The following is a 21,318-nucleotide window of genomic DNA, read 5'->3' on the forward strand; positions in this document are numbered from 1 at the left end:
TGCGTTATTGCCATAATTGACTTTCCACATTTATGCATGAATTATTATGTCAATAGATGCATTATCATTTTGTCAAGTTAATTTGACTTAGGTTAATCACCAAAGACAAGGTGAATTAATTGACTCAATTTTAATAAATTTTAATTTAAATGAGTGCAAGTAATAATAATAAAACAGTAAAAAAATACATAATTAAATAAATAAAAAGAAGAGATAACTGGTACAAACTCCAATTTATATTTTGCTCAATCCTATACTCTCCTCAAGCCCTCAAATGCAAATTGAGGGTTCCACTAGCTTTTAAGACTTCAATCAAACCTTAATCCTTTACACCTGGATTCTCAATTTCAATGATCTTTTTACACTTTAATTCAAGAAATTCCTCACTCTTGAACATACTCAAAGGTAACACTTGAACAACATTGATCTCACAAAGTTTTATTTACAGATAATATAAATGAAAACTTAAATGGTTTTTTTTGGTTAGGATTTCTAAATTAATAAGGATTTTTACATTAAAAAGAAAGAGTTAAGATCAACTGGGTTTTGTAAGATTTTGATATATATCTTAGTTTGCGAGTTTTTTGGGATTATATTGTAATCTTATTGTTTTATCCTAAAATTGTCAAAAAAAGAAATTAGTAATTTAGTATGGAAATTTTACTCCAAAGATTATTGATTAAAAATTATTTTACTAATACCAACGTGTAAGAGTTAAAGGCATAAAATTGAAATTAAAGTAAGTTTATTATTTTGGATTTTGTTAAGTAATGACAAGATTAATAATTGAAATTAATGTAAAAAGAAGTGTAAAAACTTTAAAACTTTAAAATATCATTTCATTATTAGTTTCCACTTGCCAACATAGACTTCTCATTCTATTCTAACAAGTTTTTTGTACTTTTATATATATATATTTCATAAACTTAACAAAGGATACAAACAGCAAAAGAAAAAAAAAATTGAGCTACTAAACCTCAATATAAATTTGGGGTGAATTGTCAAGGTCTATTAAGGAGCATGGGGAAGTACTGTATCACAGATCAATGTGAAGATGTATATATATTTATAGTATAGAACCTAAGAGAACGTTTCTTTCTAAGTTAGGTAAACATTTCTGTCAAAGTTGATGAAATTTTACTATAATTTATATACACATGCTTTCAGTGTGCATATAAATTATACGTGGAGATGATTTTTAACTTATATCTTGCTTTTTATATGTGATTTAATATTGTTTTGGATTATTGATTATGACTTATGAATTATCATGCATGGAACTAATCAAAATGATATAATTAAATTATATTAATGAATTTGAGATAGACATGGCAATTATTAATTTAAAATATCTTATATGAACATAAAATTTTAAATATAGACTCATAATTTATATTAAAATAATAAAATTAAAAAAGTACGTTTATCTCAGATTTATGCCTAGGGCCCAAATTTTGCTGAGAGACGGCCGGATGTCATCACATGCAAGAAAGCTAGGAAACAAAGCTAAAGTTTGCTTCTTGTGTGGGAAGAGGTACTTCCGTGCTTGACTGAAAGAAAGGATTTTCTACAAGAAAAATTGTCCCCTTGTTTGTAAAGCCTCAAGTTGCGACAGCAATAACGACAAAAGTAGGCCAAAGAATTTGTCATTATTATGAGACTAGAGAGGTTTTACTGAGAAGTTTTCCGAGCGTGATATCAGCATTCGCTGTATCACAGTGATACAACAAATGGTTTGAACACAGTGATCTAGAACCCATTAGCTCAAATTTCATTGATCTGAACACGATGATCCTCATCCGCAGACCATTTTAGGGAATAATTAATTCTAGCGATTTTTTAACTGCATGTACGAAGAACTTCATCAAAATTCGATTAAGTGTATCTTAACCAATCTTGATCAGTATGCGACTGATGATTCTATTTGATAAAAGTAATGCGGTGGCCCAACTTTATCTTAATTTCTATGTTGAAAGTAATCATTATATTATTCTATAATTATAAATGTAGACTATGGAATCAAGATAACTTTGATATGCTGAGATCAAAAGAGGGCGGCCACTTTAGTAGTGGACTATATATACTAAATAAAGCTGATCGATTATTACATTGGAAAATAACATTGAACCTATCATGAAAGACAACCCTACTGGACCATGCCCCGAGTACTAAATGCTGATAAAAAACAAGTACATGTTCCAAAGGAATTGAGTCCATATATACACATTAGTGCTCAAAGAGAAAAACTATATATCCACCGCTTAACTACAGTGATCCTTTGAGCAGAAGTTAGCCATGTATTTCCTTTTCCAATACCTAAACATCACCACGGTCGGAGTCTTTGCCACACTTTTCCTTTCCTACTGTCTATTATTATGGAGGTCTAGAGCTGGTAACAAAAAAATAGCACCTGAAGCTACTGCTGCATTGTCACGACCCAAATTCCGGGTGACCCATAATTTGGCCCGTGACCCCAGGTCAAAGGTTTGACCCTAAGGGTTACTCCTATTCCACGTTGGCAGTCAACTAAAACACTCTGAAATTTTTTTTTTTCTCACATATAAGTCTCACTAGGTTCTCACCAACTAACAATATTTCAACCCTTACTCAAACACATTAAGATTTAATAAATATCATTGCATTCCAAAATAAAATTTCATAAAAATCCCCTTAATCGAATTAAGGTCTTATTACATTATCCATAATTCACTTATTACAAGATCTCAATACCACAAACATAATAAAAAAATAAAACACATTCCACTAAACCGCTCCAAGGGCATCCTGAAGTCCTCCCTGTCCCACCTGTGGATCCTCAGGAGTGATATCTGCATCTAAAAATATATATATAAAAAAAAAGGGTGAGCATTTCCACATTGCTCAGTAGGGTGCCTAACACCCAAAGGGTTAATGGGGGATTACTATATTTCAATAACCCAAACACAACAGTTTACCAATATAAATCAAGTCACACAATTTAACATATAATATTATACTCAATCCCACAACATCCAATCATTACATATTAAATTACCACCTACATCTATAAGTTCTTCATCTTTTTATAAAGGAGCTATAGAAATGTTAAAAAGTCGAAAGAAGACAACAAATAGTTCTCCAAACAACACAACTGATTTAGATAGATATCTTAATATTGATTTAATTTCATTTGAAGATGATGAAGATTTTGATATTTTAATATGGTGGAAATCACAACAACACAAATATCTTGTGCTTTCTATCATTGCTCGTGATGTACTAACAGTTCCTGTGAGTACAGTTGCATCAGAAGTTGCTTTTAGTGCAGGTGGAAGAGTAGTTAGTGATAAACGATGCAGCTTAGCGCCGGATTCTATTGAAGCAAATATATGTCTGAAAGACTGGGCAATAGCAGATAAAAGGATATTTGATTCTATTCAAGAAGAAAATATGCTTGTCGATATGGAAAAACTAAAATCATCAGATCTTCATGGATTTGCGATAGTTAGCCATCACCGCTAAGAGATAATGATTAAAATATTTTACTAAATGTATGTCATATTTTTATTTTTATTTTTGTGGTTGAAAAGTACAAATGATTGACAAATAAGTAGGTGCCAACCTAGTTGAGATGTATTTATTTTGTAGTGATGTAAACTTTTTCCACATTTTCAAATGTAATGTATATATTCAATGAATAAAATAGTTAGCAATGAATATTTTTATTAATGTAGCATTTTCTATTTTTTGAATATATTTTTATATATATATATATATATTTTTAAGTGGCGGGCCTACGGGTGGGCCCACGGCCGGGCCGGGCTTAAATTGGGGCCCATCCAAAAATGGGCTCGGGTCGGGCTTTAGCCTACTGGGCCGGGCCGCGAGCTTTTTGGAGACCCTTAATTTTTATAAATTACAGAAAAGAAAGAAAGAAAAAAAAAAAGAGAAATCTACATATAGCTGCATTTGTGTTTGTCATGGAAAATGAAAAATATTGCTAGAGTTTATAATGTAAAACAAAATGCAAATGTGAAACGCAAAGCATATAAGCTATTTTAGGGTAAAATCCATGAATGACCAAATGGCCCAAAAAAAAGATCAAATTGGAAATACGATCGGTCAACGGTTGAATCGATTGGTGCAATCCAATTTTCAAAACCATGAAAATTTTAATATATGACTTAAGCATGTAAGTTTGATATAACAACGAGTAAAAAATAAATTATAGAATCCCTTTAGATGAAAAAAGATTTTAATAATTATAAATTTTTATGAGATGGATATGATTTATTAAGATAATTTTAAAAAATAATAAATAAAATTTAATATTAAATTTTATTTATAAGAATAAAATATCTTAAGATAATTATGAGGGTAGGTAGAGGATGCTATTTTTATGAGAAGCATAATATGATGCGTTTTGCATTAAAAAGTCAAATTCATCCACACATGTCCATGTCTATGAAACACATTACACCGAACATTATTTTCAAATTCGGACATTATTTTCAAACCCAACCTACGTAAGGCATGTTTTTTTTTTTTTTTTTCTTTTTAATTATTAAATTAGTTGTATTTTGGTTCAAAACTCACGTGGGAAGAAGACTAGAGGGGGAACATTTTTGTTGCGAAGCTATACGGAATAAAATTTATTCAGAAGCCGGTCAAAACTCAAATTTATCTGCGGAACTTTTGTACTTATCTTTTGACAATTGGAATGCTTCCCTACAAATTAACTAAATTAATAGTCTCCTTGTTTTATCAGAAGCGAAGGAAAAAGTAGGACTCATGCATCGTACAACACAAATAGGCAGATCTTTAGTCATAGATGGTGCATGCCGTAAAGTAGCCGTCTTGAGCTTGGTAAGAAACCAAGCTATTAAAACTTGACTTGAACTGTTCATTCTCAAGGGGGTAAGTGCCAGCCAGGGTTCAAATTTTATGATGCGGGCATGCAAGACTTATACCAATCTGCCGTTCTAATAATAGAATGTAGAAGACACCAAGCACCTCCTGCATGCATCTTGAGGCGGTGTAGACACGCATCCCAAGGCGAAGTTGTTCTCTACGACCTAAGGATCAATTTAGTAATTGTTTTAAAAAATAGTTTTTTGAGGTCAATTTTTGAAAATTATTTTTAAAATTTTTAAAATAAAAATATGTTAGAAAACCTAAAATATAACATGTTTTTAAATTTTTTAAATATATTTTAAAAATAATTTTTATATATTTTTAATTCTTATATTTATATAATTATTTTTTAAAACAACGGTTAGAAAACAAGTAAAAACAAATAAATTTTTTTTAAAAAAAAACATTCTATTTTATGTTATTAATAACTTTTAATTATCAAAAGTTTTATTTTATATTTTTTGTTTTAAAGAACAAAAAGCCTGCTCAAAAAAACAGTTGCCATAACTTTTTTCTGATCTGTAGTGATCCTAGGAAGGCTGTTTTCTAAATATAGTAATATAATAAAAAAATGTGGTCATAGTAAGAAAATACCGTTTGGACATGTCCATGGTATTATGCATATGCTTGAACAGGGAAGCTACCCACAGTTTAACCACAGTAATCCAATAGCAACATCTAAGCTACCATGGATTTCCTTCTCCAATGCCTAAACCCTGCCATGGTTGGAGCATTTGCAATACTTGTCCTCTCCTACTACCTGTTATTATGGCGGTCTGGAGCTGGTAAGGGCAGAATGGCACCTGAAGCTGCTGGTGCATGGCCCATAATAGGTCACCTACACCTCCTAGGTGGGTCTAAGAATTTGCCCCACTTACTTTTGGGAACCATGGCCGACAAGTATGGAGCAGTATTCAGCGTTCGGCTGGGATTGGAAAGAGCTGTGGTGGTGAGTAGTTGGCAGATGGCCAAGGAATGCTTCACCACCCATGACCTGGCTCTGGCCTCCCGTCCTCAACTTGTAATCTCCAAACAATTGGGATATAACGATGCCATGTTTGCTTTCTCTCCTCACGGTGCATACTGGCGGGAAGTGCGAAAGATAGCCACTCTAGAGCTCCTCTCGAACCGCCGGCTAGAGTTGCTGAAGAACGTCCGAATCTCAGAGGTGGAGACATGCATGAAGGAACTATACAAGCTTTGGGCTGAGAAGAAAAACGAGGCAGGCGTTGTTTTGGTGGACATGAAGCAATGGTTTGGGGACTTGACTCTGAACGTGATTCTTATGATGGTTGCTGGAAAACGATATTTCGGTTATACAGCCGAAAGTCAAGAGAAAGAGACCCAGCGGTGCCAGAAATCGATTAGGGAATTCTTTCGTTTGTTGGGTCTCTTTGTGGTGTCGGATGCCCTTCCTTTTCTTGGCTGGCTTGACGTGGGTGGACATCTGAAAGCCACGAAGAAGACTGCAAAAGAAATGGATGGTATTGCTCAGGAATGGTTAGAGGAACACCGACAGCGAAAAGATTCGGGTGAAGCTAATGGTAACCAGGACTTAATGGACGTGATGCTGTCCATTCTGGCTGGCACGGACCCTACCGGCTATGATGCCGATACAATCAACAAAGCCACATCCCTGGTATGCACATTATTCCTCGAGCACCTTTATATGCTACTAAAAAAAATGACATTCTTCTCAAGACATAATTTCATGCTTTATCCTCTTTAGTCGGGACTCTCAGACTCTCGAGAGTACTCACACCTTCAATGGAATAACTTTCTGTTGCTGGTTGAAGCTAGTCAAAGTCAATACTTTTTAAAAGATAATATTAGATTTATAAAAGTTTTATCAATTATGAAAGAATTTTTTGCATCAGCGCAAATAGAATTTTTTTACTTAAAAATAAAACGTTTTTGATTTCATATTGTGTTTTATTATACGTTGTTATTTGTCAAAAGAGTAACATGAGAAGCTTCGACAAGCAATTATAATGAAATACAACCCACCTGAGAATCTGAGCGTAACTAGAATTATGACGAACCTCTGGCTTGGGTGTTTGGGCTGGGCTGGTAATGATCCAACTCTCCTCTGGGTGGCTGGCCCATTCTTGTCAGAAGATCATGAAAGTGTGTTCATTATTCCTCATGCTTTGAGGCCTCATTGACTGGGCTTCTTGATCTTGAGTTGGTTAGACAATTACGCCTTTCAAAGACTCCTCGTCATAATAAATACAGGGGCTTTCCCTCGTAAATTTAAGGATTTTTATATTTTATATTTTATTTTAATTTTGAAGGCCAACATGAACTTTTATAAAATGCTAAATTTATGAGCGAGTTTCAAATTCAAGCTACTTTTGATCGACGGACACTAAACTCTAACTCTAGAAGCAGACTCCTATTGGTTTCTAAGGGGCACTCACTCTTGAAAATAAATAAATAAATAAATTGAAGCCTTTTCCTCCTTAATCCTGTTAGTAGTTATAATTTTATTAACATTAGTTAATGTTTTGTACTTGACAGATTTTGATTGCAGGAGGCAGTGACACTACATCTGTTACTCTAACATGGGCGATCTCACTTTTATTGAATAATCCATGTATGTTAAGAAAAGCCCAAGAAGAATTGGACACTCATGTTGGTAAAGGGAGATTGGTAAATGAAGTGGATTTAAGCAAGTTGGTCTACCTCCAAGCAATTGTTAAAGAGACATTGAGGTTATATCCCGCATTTCCACTTTCAGGACCACGCCAATTTAACCAAGATTCCATTTTAGGTGGTTACCGTATCCCAAAAGGCACTCGTCTTGTGTTGAACCTCACTAAGATCCAAAGAGACCCAAGTATATGGTTGAACCCAACAGAGTTTCAACCAGAAAGATTCCTCACTACTCACAAAGACATTGATATGAGGGTCAAAAATTTTGAGTTTACACCATTTGGTGGTGGAAGAAGAATTTGCCCTGGTGCAACTTTTGCCCTTCAAGTGCTACACTTAACATTAGCCAATTTCTTGCACAAATTTCAACTTTCGACTCCATCAGATGCAACAGTTGATATGAGCGAGAGCCTTGGGATAACAAACATCAAATCCACTCCACTTGAAGTTCTCATCTCGCCACGTTTGTCTTCTTGTGATCTTTATGAGTAAAACCAATGAATGTTGAGAGAGACTATTTCAAGAAACCTAGTATTATATATAGGAAATAAAAATACAAATAAAATTTGTACATGTGGTACAAGTTTAAAATAATAACTAATGAGTACTATACTTTTTTAATTTTATCTTAGCTTGAATTTTGGTGTTTTTTTTTTCTCCTTGTAGAAGAAAAAGTGGCATATAGCATTTTTCTTTCGGTATAGATAGTGAAAAATAAGTATGCACTTGACCATATGCATACGTGTGCAATAGACTTAATGAGTTGCAAGTTGATAATTGATCTGTCTTTTGGTAGATTTTAGTTGCCTTCTTGTACATCATTAAAGTAGAAGATAAAGACGAAAATTATAACTTCACCCATTCAATTAAAAATCAATTTAATTGAATTTAAAGAAGAAAATGGTTGGTTCGGTTTGACTAACAATAATTGATTCGTCGGTTTATTTTGTTTCAATTTGTTTTGGTTTGTTGTAACAATAAAAATCATTTTTTTTGGTTAATTTGGACTAAAAAAAAAAAACCATGATTAGATAAAAACTATAAATGTGCATATGAAGTTGTATCGAATGTGAAAGCTTTTCATCAAATTAATAATATAACCAATACTCATATTATTGATGTAAATATAGAACTTCTAGATAAGTTCAATTTGTTTTACTATTGATTTTTTAAATAGGTAACCGAATTGGTCTAATTCAATTTTATATTTTAAAACCCAATATTATTAAAAGAAAAATTGCTAAAAATTAGTGGATTAGGGTTAGTTCATTGATTCTGTCTACACCCCAAAAAGAAGAGTGTCCACTTCGTATTGTCAACTTTGTGTGCTTATAAGTTACAATTTTGCACCATGAGATTCACATTTGTACTTATTATTGCTAATTTTGTGTGGTCATAAGTTATAATTTTACCCCACTAGATTCACATTTGCTAGCATCATAATTGACTTTCTACATCCATGCATTCATGAATCATTACATTTCAATACTGTATTACCATTTTGGTGCTAAACAAGAAGACTCGTCTTTAAAGTACTCAAGCAAACCCTCACCAATTTTAATCATTTTTCAATTTAGATGAATGGGAGCAACAACACTAGAACAATGAAGTAGATGATGAAATAAAATAAAAAACAAAGATAGTATACAAACTCTAATTTTATTGGTTTGTCATAGTCTTGACTTATATGCACTCTCCTCAAACTTTAAAATTCTGCTAACTTCTAATCCTTCAAGCCAATCTTAAACTCTTACATTTTGATTCTTGATTCCAAAAGACCTTCTTACACTTGCCTCAATAGATTCTTTACTTTTGAATACACTAGTCACAAGTTGTTAACAATTGAACAAAATTAATCTTTCTAAATCTTAATTAGTACAAGTTTAAACTTGAGAAAATACAAGAGGAAATTAGGATGTTTTGTCTTAGATAAGATTTATAAGTTAATCAAGAATTTTACATTGAGAACAAAGAGTTAAGATCAATTCAGTTAAGTGAGATTGTAGGATCTAATTAGTTTGAGATCTTAAGCGGTCCTGTTATAATCTTATTATTTTATTCCAAAATTGCCTAAGAGGGAAGTAGTAATTTAGGACAACAATTCCCTCCCAAAGTTTATTGGTTTGAAACTAATACTTTATTATACCAGCATGTTTGAGTTGAAAACACAAAAATTGAAGCTAAGGCAAGTACTTTACAATTCGGATTGGGTTGCATCGAGCTTTGGTGGTAACTACTTGGGAGATGGCTAAAGAATGCTTGACCGCCAATGACCAGGTTTCATCCTCGCGTCCCGAACTTTTAGCCGCAAAACATTTGGGCTACAACTACGCCATGTTTGGTTTCTCTCCATACGGTTCTTACTGGCGTGAAGTGCGCAAGATAATCAGCCTAGAGTTACTCTCTAACCGCTGCCTAGAGCTGCTGAAGGACGTCTGTGCTTCAGAAGTGGTGACATCCATAAAAGAGCTATACAAGCTCTAGGCAGAGAAAAAAAATGAATCGGGCCTTGTCTCGGTGGAAATGAAGTAGTGGTTTGGAGATTTGACTCTGAACGTAATTCTTAGGATGGTGGCAGGGAAGCGTTATTTCAGTGCTTCAGATGCAAGTGAAAATAAACAGGCGCAGAGGTGCTGGAGAGTGTTCAGGGAATTTTTTCATTTGGTAGGGCTCTTTGCGGTGGCGGACGCTATTCCTTTTCTTGGATGGCTCAACTGGGGGAGACATGAGAATACCCTAAAGAAGACAACAATAGAAATGGACAATATTGCTCAAGAATGGTTAGAGGAGCACCGTTGGAAATCATGATAATAGTACGCAAGACTTCATGGATGTGATGCTGTTAGTTCTTGATGGCAAAAATCTTGGTGAGTACGAAAGCCACATGCTTGTGTGGACCCGCATTTTTCACGTGCACCTCCACTCAATCGGCGAGACTCGTTTTTTTTTGGTGAAGATGTTGTTTTTGGAAAAGTCGGAGTCGCCACTTATTTTATTTTATTTTAAAGGGAAAATAAAACAAGAAATAAAACCCTAAAAAATGACTCCATAGTTTTTTGGAAAAGCATGTCTTTGAAAAACCCGAGTCTAGGTCCGGGGATCAGGTTACTTATTGGGAAGGTACCTCCAGGAGATAGCACCTCTCTAAGCCCTACAAAGGTCCCTACTGACTATGTTGAAGGAAATGTGGCAATCAACTGATTAATTGAGGGTACCTAGGTAGGCTAAGGTGATCTCAAAACTAGCATGCTAAACAAGAAAAACCAATCACGCCCATAAAGGAAAGTTAGGATGCGTACCTGGACCACTTCTTAAGCGCTATCATAAAACATCAATGGTTAGTTTAGATAATATATCACTCAGTATGTGTTTTATCATGAATGATCAAACAATGTAGCAAATATCAAGACATCCCAAGCATTCTCAAACATAGGTATAAATCATAATGACGATCATATTTACAAAATTTGGAAGGTAGGTGACAGGAGACGTACCTGGATAGCATAGATAACTTGTAACGTGCTTTCACAAGACATGAGAGGTTAGATAACAAACAATAAAATAAGAAGTCCTAGCATGTTTGTTATCTAATTAGCATAGAAAAAAAAAATTATCATAGTATATGAAACCATCAATTATCACTTATATCTTCTGTATAATTTCTAAAAAATAAATAGACATGATTTCCTTAAATAGCAAAGGGGGCAACAAAGATGAGTTTTGAAAATTTTCCTTATGTAGGGGCTTCACCAATTCCCCGATTGATATACACAAATCTAGTTTAGAATTATCCCATTTGTTTGGGACCACAAGCTTGGATTCATGTCTTACTCAAAACTGTAATTTTATTTGAAATTTAAGAAAGATGCAAACAGATCAAAACATGGTTGCACATTATTTGAGAAAATGAGATTTCGATTCTAAGAACTCTAAATGAATTTTTGAAATGGATTCCTAAAGGGAATGAGATTTTGATTCTAAGAACTTTAAATGAATTTTTGAAATGGATTTTTAAAGGGATTTTTTTTAGAATAGTGTTATGTTTTAAAAATAAAAGAAATTAATTTCAAAACAATAAAACGTATGAATCAAATACCAAGCAAAACAAAAGAGAACAAAATCACAAAGTAGAATTTTTGACAACCAAGAAAATTGAAGTGGTGAGAATGGAAGCCAATCTTCACTATTTTTCGATGGTCTCCAAAAAGTAAATTTTACTAGAGACTACCAAAGCAATAAACTATTCAAACTTGGATCAAATAAGCTAACGAAATACCCACCAAGAATTAATGACGAAAATTCAAGAAACACATCTACTAAGAATAACAATCAAGAATTAGCATGAGATCAATTAAACACACAAACGCATCTAGATTAACTAAAATGAACCAAATTAAATCAAAGCAAACAATAATTTTCAAACATAGAATTAACTTTATTAATGAACTAATATTATATAAAATACCTAAATCGAATAGATGTGCAAAACTAAATCAAAGTAAACTAAAGGCATGAATTCTCAAAAATAGAATTGATTTTATTAATGACCTAAAATTATACAAACTCCTAAAATAATTAAAATGAATCAATTTAAACGAAAGGAAACTAAAACAAAATATGAATTCAGGGAATCTAATTTCGAAATAAACTTACATTATTAAAATGAAATCTAGGCTTAAAAACTATTAAACACTAATTAAAGCCAATCTAAACTTAAATTCTTAACACACATGATCAATTATTTTAACAAACTAACATTTTACCTTAACCACAAATTAAATTAAAAAACTACTTGAGACTAAATTTCTAACCTATAAAATTAAACTCATAATCAAATGGATAAGTTGATGACACAGACAAATAAATATGAATAAAATAAAATATGAATGAAATGAAATACGAACACAAGGAATTAAATAATTTTTTCTTTTTTTTAATAAACTTATGTTAGTAAAATAAATTTGAGCTTAACAAACATTTTTATCACTAATTAAGGCAAGTTTAAAATATAATACTTAACACATAAAAAATCAATCATTTCAACAAACTATAATTTTAACTAAACTTAAAGTCAATTCAAACAACCTTCAATAGATTTTTTTATTTTTATTTTAAACTGAATTTTTAACCCATAGATTCAATCTCATTGATAAATAAATAAATAAATAAGTTACAAAGCATTAGCTTAGTAGCAAATAAATAAATAAACAACTAATAATTAAATGAATCACAACTAAACTAAATAAAGATCAAACTATATTATTTTTTTTATTTTTCAAAAGTAGAATTACATGAATTTGTATTTTTTGAATTTAATATAATATACCAAACTAAACTTAAACACAATTCTCATTCTGCCATATTAAAACAAAAAATGCATGGAGTTAGTAAATAAAGTCAAATGACACAATATAATAATAATTCCACTAAAAAACCAATCAAACTAATTAAAATTCTAAAAAATATCAACTAAAACAAGATCAATCAAAATTAGCGTGTATATATATATATATATATATATATATATATATATATATATATATATATATATATATATCTTTATTTTTAGTTATTTATTTATTAAAACACGAATACATCAACACGAAACGAAATAAACTAACCAACTTACATTCTAAAACTAAAAGGATAAATCATGAATTAAAATTAACAACCTTTGGATATGAAAAGAGTGGCATGGAATCAATTGAAATAATAAACTAAAATTTAATAACATCTAAACTAAAAGATAAATTAAAACTAAATTAAATGAAATTATGAACTTCCTAATTGAGAAAAAAAATAATAATAGTAATAAATCTAATCAAAATTCTAAATTTTAAACCATCATCATGAATTGCCCAAACTCTTAAAAAATCCTAACCTTTCCATTATCAACAAAAATTGCCTAAACCAATATTTAAAAAATCTAATTTGTCAAACTAAGAATAATAAATTGTAACTACATTAAACAAAAATCATAATCTTCAAGCTAGAATAATGAATCAATAATAATTAATTTATTTAGATAAGAAAAATTAAAAAAATAAATTAAAGATTAACATCTAAGCTAAACATGAATTTACAATAAAAATTTAAAATACAAAGATTGAATGGGAATAATTTTAAAACTAATAAATTGTCATCAGGAAATATATTGATATTAGAAATAATTAAACTATATAGATAAAACTCTAAAACGATTATGCATTGAATTGAATATTTCTTGAATCAAAATTGAAATAGGAAGGATAAATTCACATTTTCCGAAACGTGTAGGTCACTTTCCACTAGTAGGATTTCTATTTTTTATTTTATTTTAAAAGAATCATTGCCAAGGATGCATGGTGTGGTGGCTGCCCATGCACTGTAGCTGAAGACTTCTTCTTGGTGGTCTTTGAAACCTAGGAGCATGGCTGAATGTTTCCTTTCTTCCAATAGTGCAACTGCTCCGGAAGTCCTCTCAACGGTGCGGCTGATTCAGAAATCGTCATCTCAATGGTGCGGCTGTTTCGGAAATCTTCCTCTCAATGGTGCGGCTACACCCTCTCACATTCCAGAAAATAATCTTACTCCTCCCACCTGGATCCCCTTTAGTGCGGCTGTTGATCTCCTTCCCGTTTGGTGTCACCCTCTCTTCTGATGCATGCTGAAAGCGTCCCAAGAATGGTGCAGCTGGTCGTTCTTGCTTCTCCAAAGGCGTCAGACCCTCTTATGCGTGCTGAAAGCGTCCTAAGTATGGTGCGGCTGGTCGTTCACCCCTCTCCAAAAAAAACTCTCCCCCCTCTCACTTTCTAACCTTCCTCTCCAGTACTCTGCCAACATGGGAAGACAACTCACCAGCCCGGAGAGCCTCAATCATCCACGTCAGTCTAGCATCATCAGGACTCTCCTTCCTGAACATAGTCTTCATTCCGTCCAAATACCCATTGAACATTTCCTTTTTCCATGCCAAAAGAACTTTGGTAATTTTCTTTCTTCATTCATTTCCTTCCATTAGAAGCACAATCAACACATGCATGGGTGCATACTTGCTTTCCTTCTTAGTTCATTTTCTTCCATACGTCCTGTCCTCTTCCAACCACCTTGAATCCATCCTTTAACCCGCTGAATATTTCCTTTCCATAATCACACATGAAAATTCCTCTTTTTAATTTTTTTTTTTGACTGAATATCCTCTATTTCCTGAAAGACTCACACATGAATATCCTTGCCAATACACGTTTTCAACCTTCCTTTTTCTCTCCAGTGATGATTCCTTTGGTGAGTTTCTCTACAAAAATATAAAGAAAATTAGACTTAATGAATGAATCCCAAGGTGTTTTAGAAAATTATAAAATAAATTAACAAAATAATTAAGTAAATAATGATAATAATAATAATAATAATAATAATAATAATAGTAAAGTGTCATGCAATCTATGCAACCATGCAATCATGTGAGCAACTCAAGTCATGCAAAGAATGTCTAATGGGCCTCGGGTGTATCTAATGGACCTAAAGGGTCTAAGTGGACCAATGATGGTGCCTAATGGGCCTAAGTGGGCCTAGGGTGGTGCCTAATGGACCTAAAGGGTCTAAGTGGGCTTAGGGTGGTGCCCAAGTGTATCTAAGTGAACCTAAAGTGCTTAAGTGGATCTAAGTGAACCTAAAGTGTTTAAGTGGATCTAAGTGAACCTAAAGTGCCTAAATGGGCCTAAGTCTAAATTAGGGCTACTAAGAGTCACAATAGGGTTAAATGAATCCCTCTACCAAAGTCTCCGAGGTGGCTCAAAAAAGGTAAGTAGTATGAGTAGCTATGGGCCACTAAGGAACTACTGTGGAGCACTGGAAGTGAACTTAAAGACATGTGCTAAAGGAACAAAATTGAGGGTCTACAACCTGGTATGAGTATTAATGGAACACCCACGTAACATTGATAAAGACAAATTGCAAGGATAAGGCAATGATCGAACAAATAACCTATGATTAAACAAGATCATTCAAAATCAATTTTGTATATTTTTGTAACCGTTATTTGATGTGTTGACTTGAACAATTCTGTAACTGTTGTATAGTTGTAGGCAAATTGATGTACATTGCCGCAAATAGTTTTTCTTAGCTATGCATATAAGTAAACTCTTATTACATCAATAAAAGTGTGAAAATTTTCATTGAAAACAACAATGTTATTTCTTCTATACTATTTATATTTGCATAGGGCTAGCTTCTTTTCCATAGTTTTTCTTTTGTTTATATGTTTTAATTGATGCATATTCACTTTCTTATTCTCTTAATTAAATTGCAATAATTAAAACTCTAATTTAAATAAATTTTAAAATTTATTTTTAACTAAAAACAACAATATACATATACAAATATATACTGCTTAAGTAATTAATTTTTTTAAAAAATATCCTTTGAGAACATCTCAGACAAACTAAGACATGCTTCTAGGGAAATCTAAATATAATGTTTTTAAAAGCTACCTTGTAATTTTATTTTCGAGCATGTTGCATTATATATACTTTCCTTGAATTGATTTTCCAAATTTTATTTTTGTCAACAATAAGGGTTATCTACGTTTTGGAAGATATCTTTAATTTCCCCTCCAAAGAATAAGTGATCTTGAAACTTATAAGTTAATTATGTTCACTTGATCGAATAAGAGATTTGAACAATCTTGTAAAAAGATGTTAAGCAGATGGTTGATTTCGAAATTATCCTTTAAACTATAAAGGGAAATAGAAAAAAATACTATTATTTTGGTACAAGACCATATTGTTTAGTAGTGTCTCTAGGGAGTTCCATTAGATGCTATCAAACAATTAATTTGGTGTCTCACTAACGTAATTTTGAGTTGTTGAATTTTGGGTTTTGCAAACTCTAATTGCTGGAGGTAGTGACACAACTGTTGTCTCTCTAACCTGGGTATTCTCTCTTTTACTCAACAACCGCGACACCTAAAAAAAAGCTAAAAAAAAAAAATATTCAAGTTGGCAAGGAAAGATTAGTGAATGAACAAGATATAAGTAAGTTGGTCTATCTTCAAGCCATTCTTAAAGAAATTGAGAAAATAAAGGCTAATCTTAAAAGATAAAAACACCCAAGAGGGGGGTGAATTGAGTTTTTAAAAATTATTTTTAAACACAACAAATTTAAGCATAAGAGAATCAAATATAAAAAGATAAGGTTAGAGAAATCAAACTCAGATTTTATAATGGTTCAACACTTCCTTACCTACATCCACTCTCCTCAAGCTCTTAACCGAGTGAGGGTTCCACTAACATGAAGTTTCAACCAAACTTCTAATTACATTTACACTTAGATTCCGGCTCCAATGGGCTCTTACACAATCTCTTCAAGTTTCAACTCACTTAAAGACTTTAACACTAAGTTAACAAGTATGAATCTCTCAACTTAGCTCAACAATGACTCAAATACAACCCAAAGCTAGGATGAATCACAAAGGTGCACTAAAGGATATGTAAATGGAGATTTAATGCACCAAGAAAAGAAATGAGAGCTTTTAAGGCAAGAACAAATAGGTAAGCAAATAAATGCATGTGTTCTCTTACTCATAAATGAAGTGGAACTCTTTATTTATAGGTTTTTAACATTATAAGCCAAAAAACCAAAAAAACAGTCTCAATCGGTTGAGCTGAGGGTCAATCGGTTCACTAGCCATTGCAGCATTTAATGCTTGTCAGGTGACAGTTACCCTCGACCGGGAAGACAAATCCCTCGACTGGGAAGGAAAGGCTACTGAAAAAGAGAGAGTCTTTTTTGCACCTCTCGGTCGGACCTCAACAGGAAAGGGGGAGCCGGTCGACCGGTACCCTAGTCAATTGAGCCTGTTTGGACATAGCCTTGATCGGTTCACAATTTTTTACCCGAAAACCTATCTTTTTCTAGTATTTTTGCTTCAAACACATAGGTAAGGTCTTCAGATAAAATATATGCCAATTTTGAAACGTTTAGCTTAAGGTTCATTTGATAGATCTCGGATTTTGGTGAAAATGTAACTTTAAAGCATAAATCGAGTTTTTCAAAGATGCATGAAATAATATGTAAATCCTAAGTGTATCAATGCATTCATCTTACATATGTTTCCTATCATTAAAGGTCTTTCCAAAAGTCTTGATCTTGCATCCATTAGGTCATTTGATGAATTTCCAAATTAACACCTGAAATTTTTTATAATTTAAACCAATTAGTAACTTAACTATGATTTGTTATCATCAAAACATGATTAGGAGAACCCTTGGGCTAACAGAGACATTACGGTTATATCCACCAAGACCACTTGGAGGACTATGCCAATTTATTGAGGATTGCACCTTGGGTGGATACCATGTCTTTAAAGACACTTGTTTAATAATGAACCTTTCGAAGATCCAAAATATCCAAGAATCTAGTTAGATTCGATAGAATTCTAACCAGAGAGGTTTCTCATCAACCATAAGAATGTTGATCCTTAGGGAAAACATTTTGAATTTATACCATTTGGAGCTGGTCAAAGAGCATGTCTAGGAATAGCTTTTGGTCTTCAAATATTATATTTAGCATTAGCTAGTTTCTTACATGCATTTGACTTTTCAACTCCATCAAATGAACATGTTGATATGCGAGAGAGCTTTGGACTTACAAATATGAAATCTATCCCACTCGAAGTTTTCATTTCTCAAATCTACCCCACTTGAAATCCTCATTTCTCTACACTTATCTTCTTGTAGTCTTTACAACTAAAACATTGAAATGAAGAGGTCAAAGTTGACCCAGCTAGTCTTGGTTTAAAGACATATAGAGTTAGGTTCAATCAATCTATGATAAGATTTGAGATTTGTATTAAAAGTAGGTTGGACTAAGAATGATGTACAATAAACTAAAGTACTATCCATGCAAATAAAGTATAACATTATATATTATTTGGTTAGCATTCTGAAATGTAACATCATAATTATTTCTTTGTTTTGTCTAATTTATCGCCATTTCACCCCCTCATCTTCATCAAAACAAATAATATATAGTCTTTCTATTTTTAAAAATCAAATTCGATTCCCAATTATATAAGAATTTTACTATTACTTTATAATAAACTTTACTTTAGTCTTAATAACTTTGACTTGTAAATATGTTCTCCATCCTTAATTAAATATACAGATAATTTCATTCATTTTTTCTAAGATTGGAGTTAAATTTACCCATCCATACTTAACTTGAAATTTTCTTAAATATCTGTTTTTTTTTCATTTTTTTTACACGTATATCTTTTAATTTAAAATAAAAAATATTTAATAAAATTTCAAAATAATAGTTGTCAGACATATTTATGTGACATTTTCGAAGAGGTGAATGAAACTAAACTTTTCTTTAAATATAAAATCATAAAAATTTAATATATGCAAGCATGATCCGGTCTAAATATGATATATAATTTGTGTCATTTCAAAAAATCACAGAAGATCCTTTTGGCAAAGTGGCCCCCCATTTGAGTTGTATTCCGTAATTGGTCACCACATGTTATATCATTTCAAAGATTATGGAGGATCATGTTGCCAATCATTATCAGAAGAAGTACAGCTTCCTCTATAAAACTAATCAATACGATATTTAGCACATGCAAACAAATTTGGAAGGATCTGAAAGTCAAGTCTACGGGCCACCCCTTTACGACTTGTTCGAAAAAGCACAAATCAATGGTGGTGCCACTTGCCAGCAGTCTGTTTCAATATCTAAATGTTACCTCGGTAAGATTGCTTGACATACTTTTTGTCTCCTACTATCTCATGGAGATCCAGAGTTGGTAAGATAAGAATAGCATCCGAAGCTGCTGGTGCATGGCCAATAATCGGTCACCTCCTCTTAGGTGGGTCACAACTTCCTGGGATTTTTTATAAAATTACGGTAGATTTAAAATTAATTTTTTTAAAATGCAGCATATTAATGCTTGACAGCTGACAGTTACCCTCGATCGGAAAGACAAATCCCTCGACTGGGAAGGAAAGGCTACTGAAAAAGAGAGAGTGTTTTTTGCACCTCTCGGTCGGACATCAACAGGGAAGGGGGAACCGGTCGATCGGTACCCTAGTCAGTTGAGCCTGTTTGGACAGAACCTTGACCGGTTCACAATTTTTTACCCGAAAACCTTTTTTTTTTTTGGTCTTTTTGCTTCAAACACTTAGACAATGTCTTCAGATAAAATTATATACCAATTTTGAAACGTTTTGCCTAAGGTTCATTTCATAGATCTCGGATTTTGATGAAAATGTAACTTTAAAGCATAAATCGAGTTTTTCAAAGATGCATGAAATAATATGTAAATCCTAAGTGCATCAATGCATTTATCTTACATATGTTTCCTATCATTAAAGGTCTTTCCAAAAGTCTTGATCTTGCATCCATTAGGTCATTTGATGAATTTCCAAATTAACACCTGAAATTTTTTATAATTTAAACCAATTAGTAACTTAACTATGGTTTGTTATCATCAAAACATGATTAGGAGAACCCTTGGGCTAACAGAGACATTACGGTTATATCCACCAGGACCACTTGGAGGACTATGCCAATTTATTGAGGATTGCACCTTGGGTGGATACCATGTCTCTAAAGGCACCCGTTTAATAATGAACCTTTCGAAGATCCAAAAGGATCCAAGAATCTAGTTAGATTCGATAGAATTCCAACCAGAGAGGTTTCTCATCAACCATAAGAATGTTGATCCTTAGGGAAAACATTTTGAATTTATACCATTTGGAGCTGGTCAAAGAGCATGTCCAGGAATAGCTTTTGCTCTTCAAATATTATATTTAACATTAGCTAGTTTCTTACATGCATTTGACTTTTCAACTCCATCAAATGAACAGGTTGATATGCGAGAGAGCCTTGAACTTATAAATATGAAATCTATCCCACTTGAAGTTTTCATTTCTCAAATCTACCCCACTTGAAATCCTCATTTCTCTACACTTATCTTCTTGTAGTCTTTACAACTAAAGCATTGAAATGAAGAGGTCAAAGTTGACCTAGCTAATCTTGGTTTAAAGACATATGGAGTTAGGTTCAATCAATCTATAATAAGATTTGGGATTTGTATTAAAAGTAGGTTGGACTAAGAATGATGTACAATAAACTAAAGTACTATCCATGCAAATAAAGTATAACATTATATATTATTTGGTTAGCCTTTTGGAATGTAACATCATAATTATTTCTTTGTTTTGTCTAATTTATCGCCATTTTTTCCCTTTCTCTTATTCCCTCATCTTCATCAAAACAAATAATATGTAGTTTTTCTATTTTTAAAAATCAAATTCGATTCCCAATTATATAAGAATTTTACTATTACTTTATAATAAACTTTACTTTAGTCTTAATAACTTTGACCTGTAAATATGTTCTCCATCCTTAATTAAATATACGGATAATTTCATTCATTTTTTCTAAGATTGAAGTTAAATTTACCCATCCATACTTAACTTGAAATTTTCTTAAATATCTATTTTTTTTCCTTTTTTTTACACATATATCTTTTAATTTAAAATAAAAAATATTTAATAAAATTTCAAAATAATAGTTGTCAGATATATTTATGTGAAATTTTCGATGAGGTGGATGAAACTAAACTTTTCTTTAAATATAAAATCATAAAAATTTAATATATGCAAGCATGATCCGGTCTAAATATGATATATAATTTGTGTCATTTCAAAAAATCATAGAAGATCCTTTTGGCAAAGTGGCCCCACCTTTGAGTTGTATTCTGTAATTGGTCACCACATATTATATAAT

At 32.3% G+C, this 21,318-nt stretch overlaps 1 protein-coding gene and 1 pseudogene across 1 annotated transcript; both read left to right on the plus strand.

Annotated features, from left to right (window-relative positions):
- Positions 1-5,541: 5,541 nt before the first annotated feature.
- LOC100252231 (cytochrome P450 CYP82D47) lies at positions 5,542-8,142 on the plus strand. The gene is made up of 2 exons (XM_002282082.4): positions 5,542-6,532; positions 7,414-8,142. Exons 1-2 carry the CDS (start codon positions 5,582-5,584, stop codon positions 8,038-8,040), a joined length of 1,578 nt encoding a protein of 525 aa, XP_002282118.1. The 5' UTR covers positions 5,542-5,581; the 3' UTR covers positions 8,041-8,142.
- Positions 8,143-8,306: 164 nt separating this feature from the next.
- LOC100854973 (cytochrome P450 CYP82D47-like) lies at positions 8,307-20,477 on the plus strand (annotated as a pseudogene).
- The last annotated feature ends 841 nt before the right edge of the window (positions 20,478-21,318 follow it).

This window comes from Vitis vinifera, chromosome 18 (genome assembly GCF_030704535.1).
Source record: "Vitis vinifera cultivar Pinot Noir 40024 chromosome 18, ASM3070453v1".
NCBI classification, from domain to species: domain Eukaryota; kingdom Viridiplantae; phylum Streptophyta; class Magnoliopsida; order Vitales; family Vitaceae; genus Vitis; species Vitis vinifera.

Coding starts and splice junctions, on each gene's coding strand:
- LOC100252231 (XM_002282082.4), top strand. CDS start 5,582: ATGGATTTCCTTCTCCAATGCCTAAACCCTGCCATGGTTGGAGCATTT. Junction 6,533..7,413: donor TCAACAAAGCCACATCCCTG/GTATGCACATTA, acceptor TGTACTTGACAG/ATTTTGATTGCAGGAGGCAG.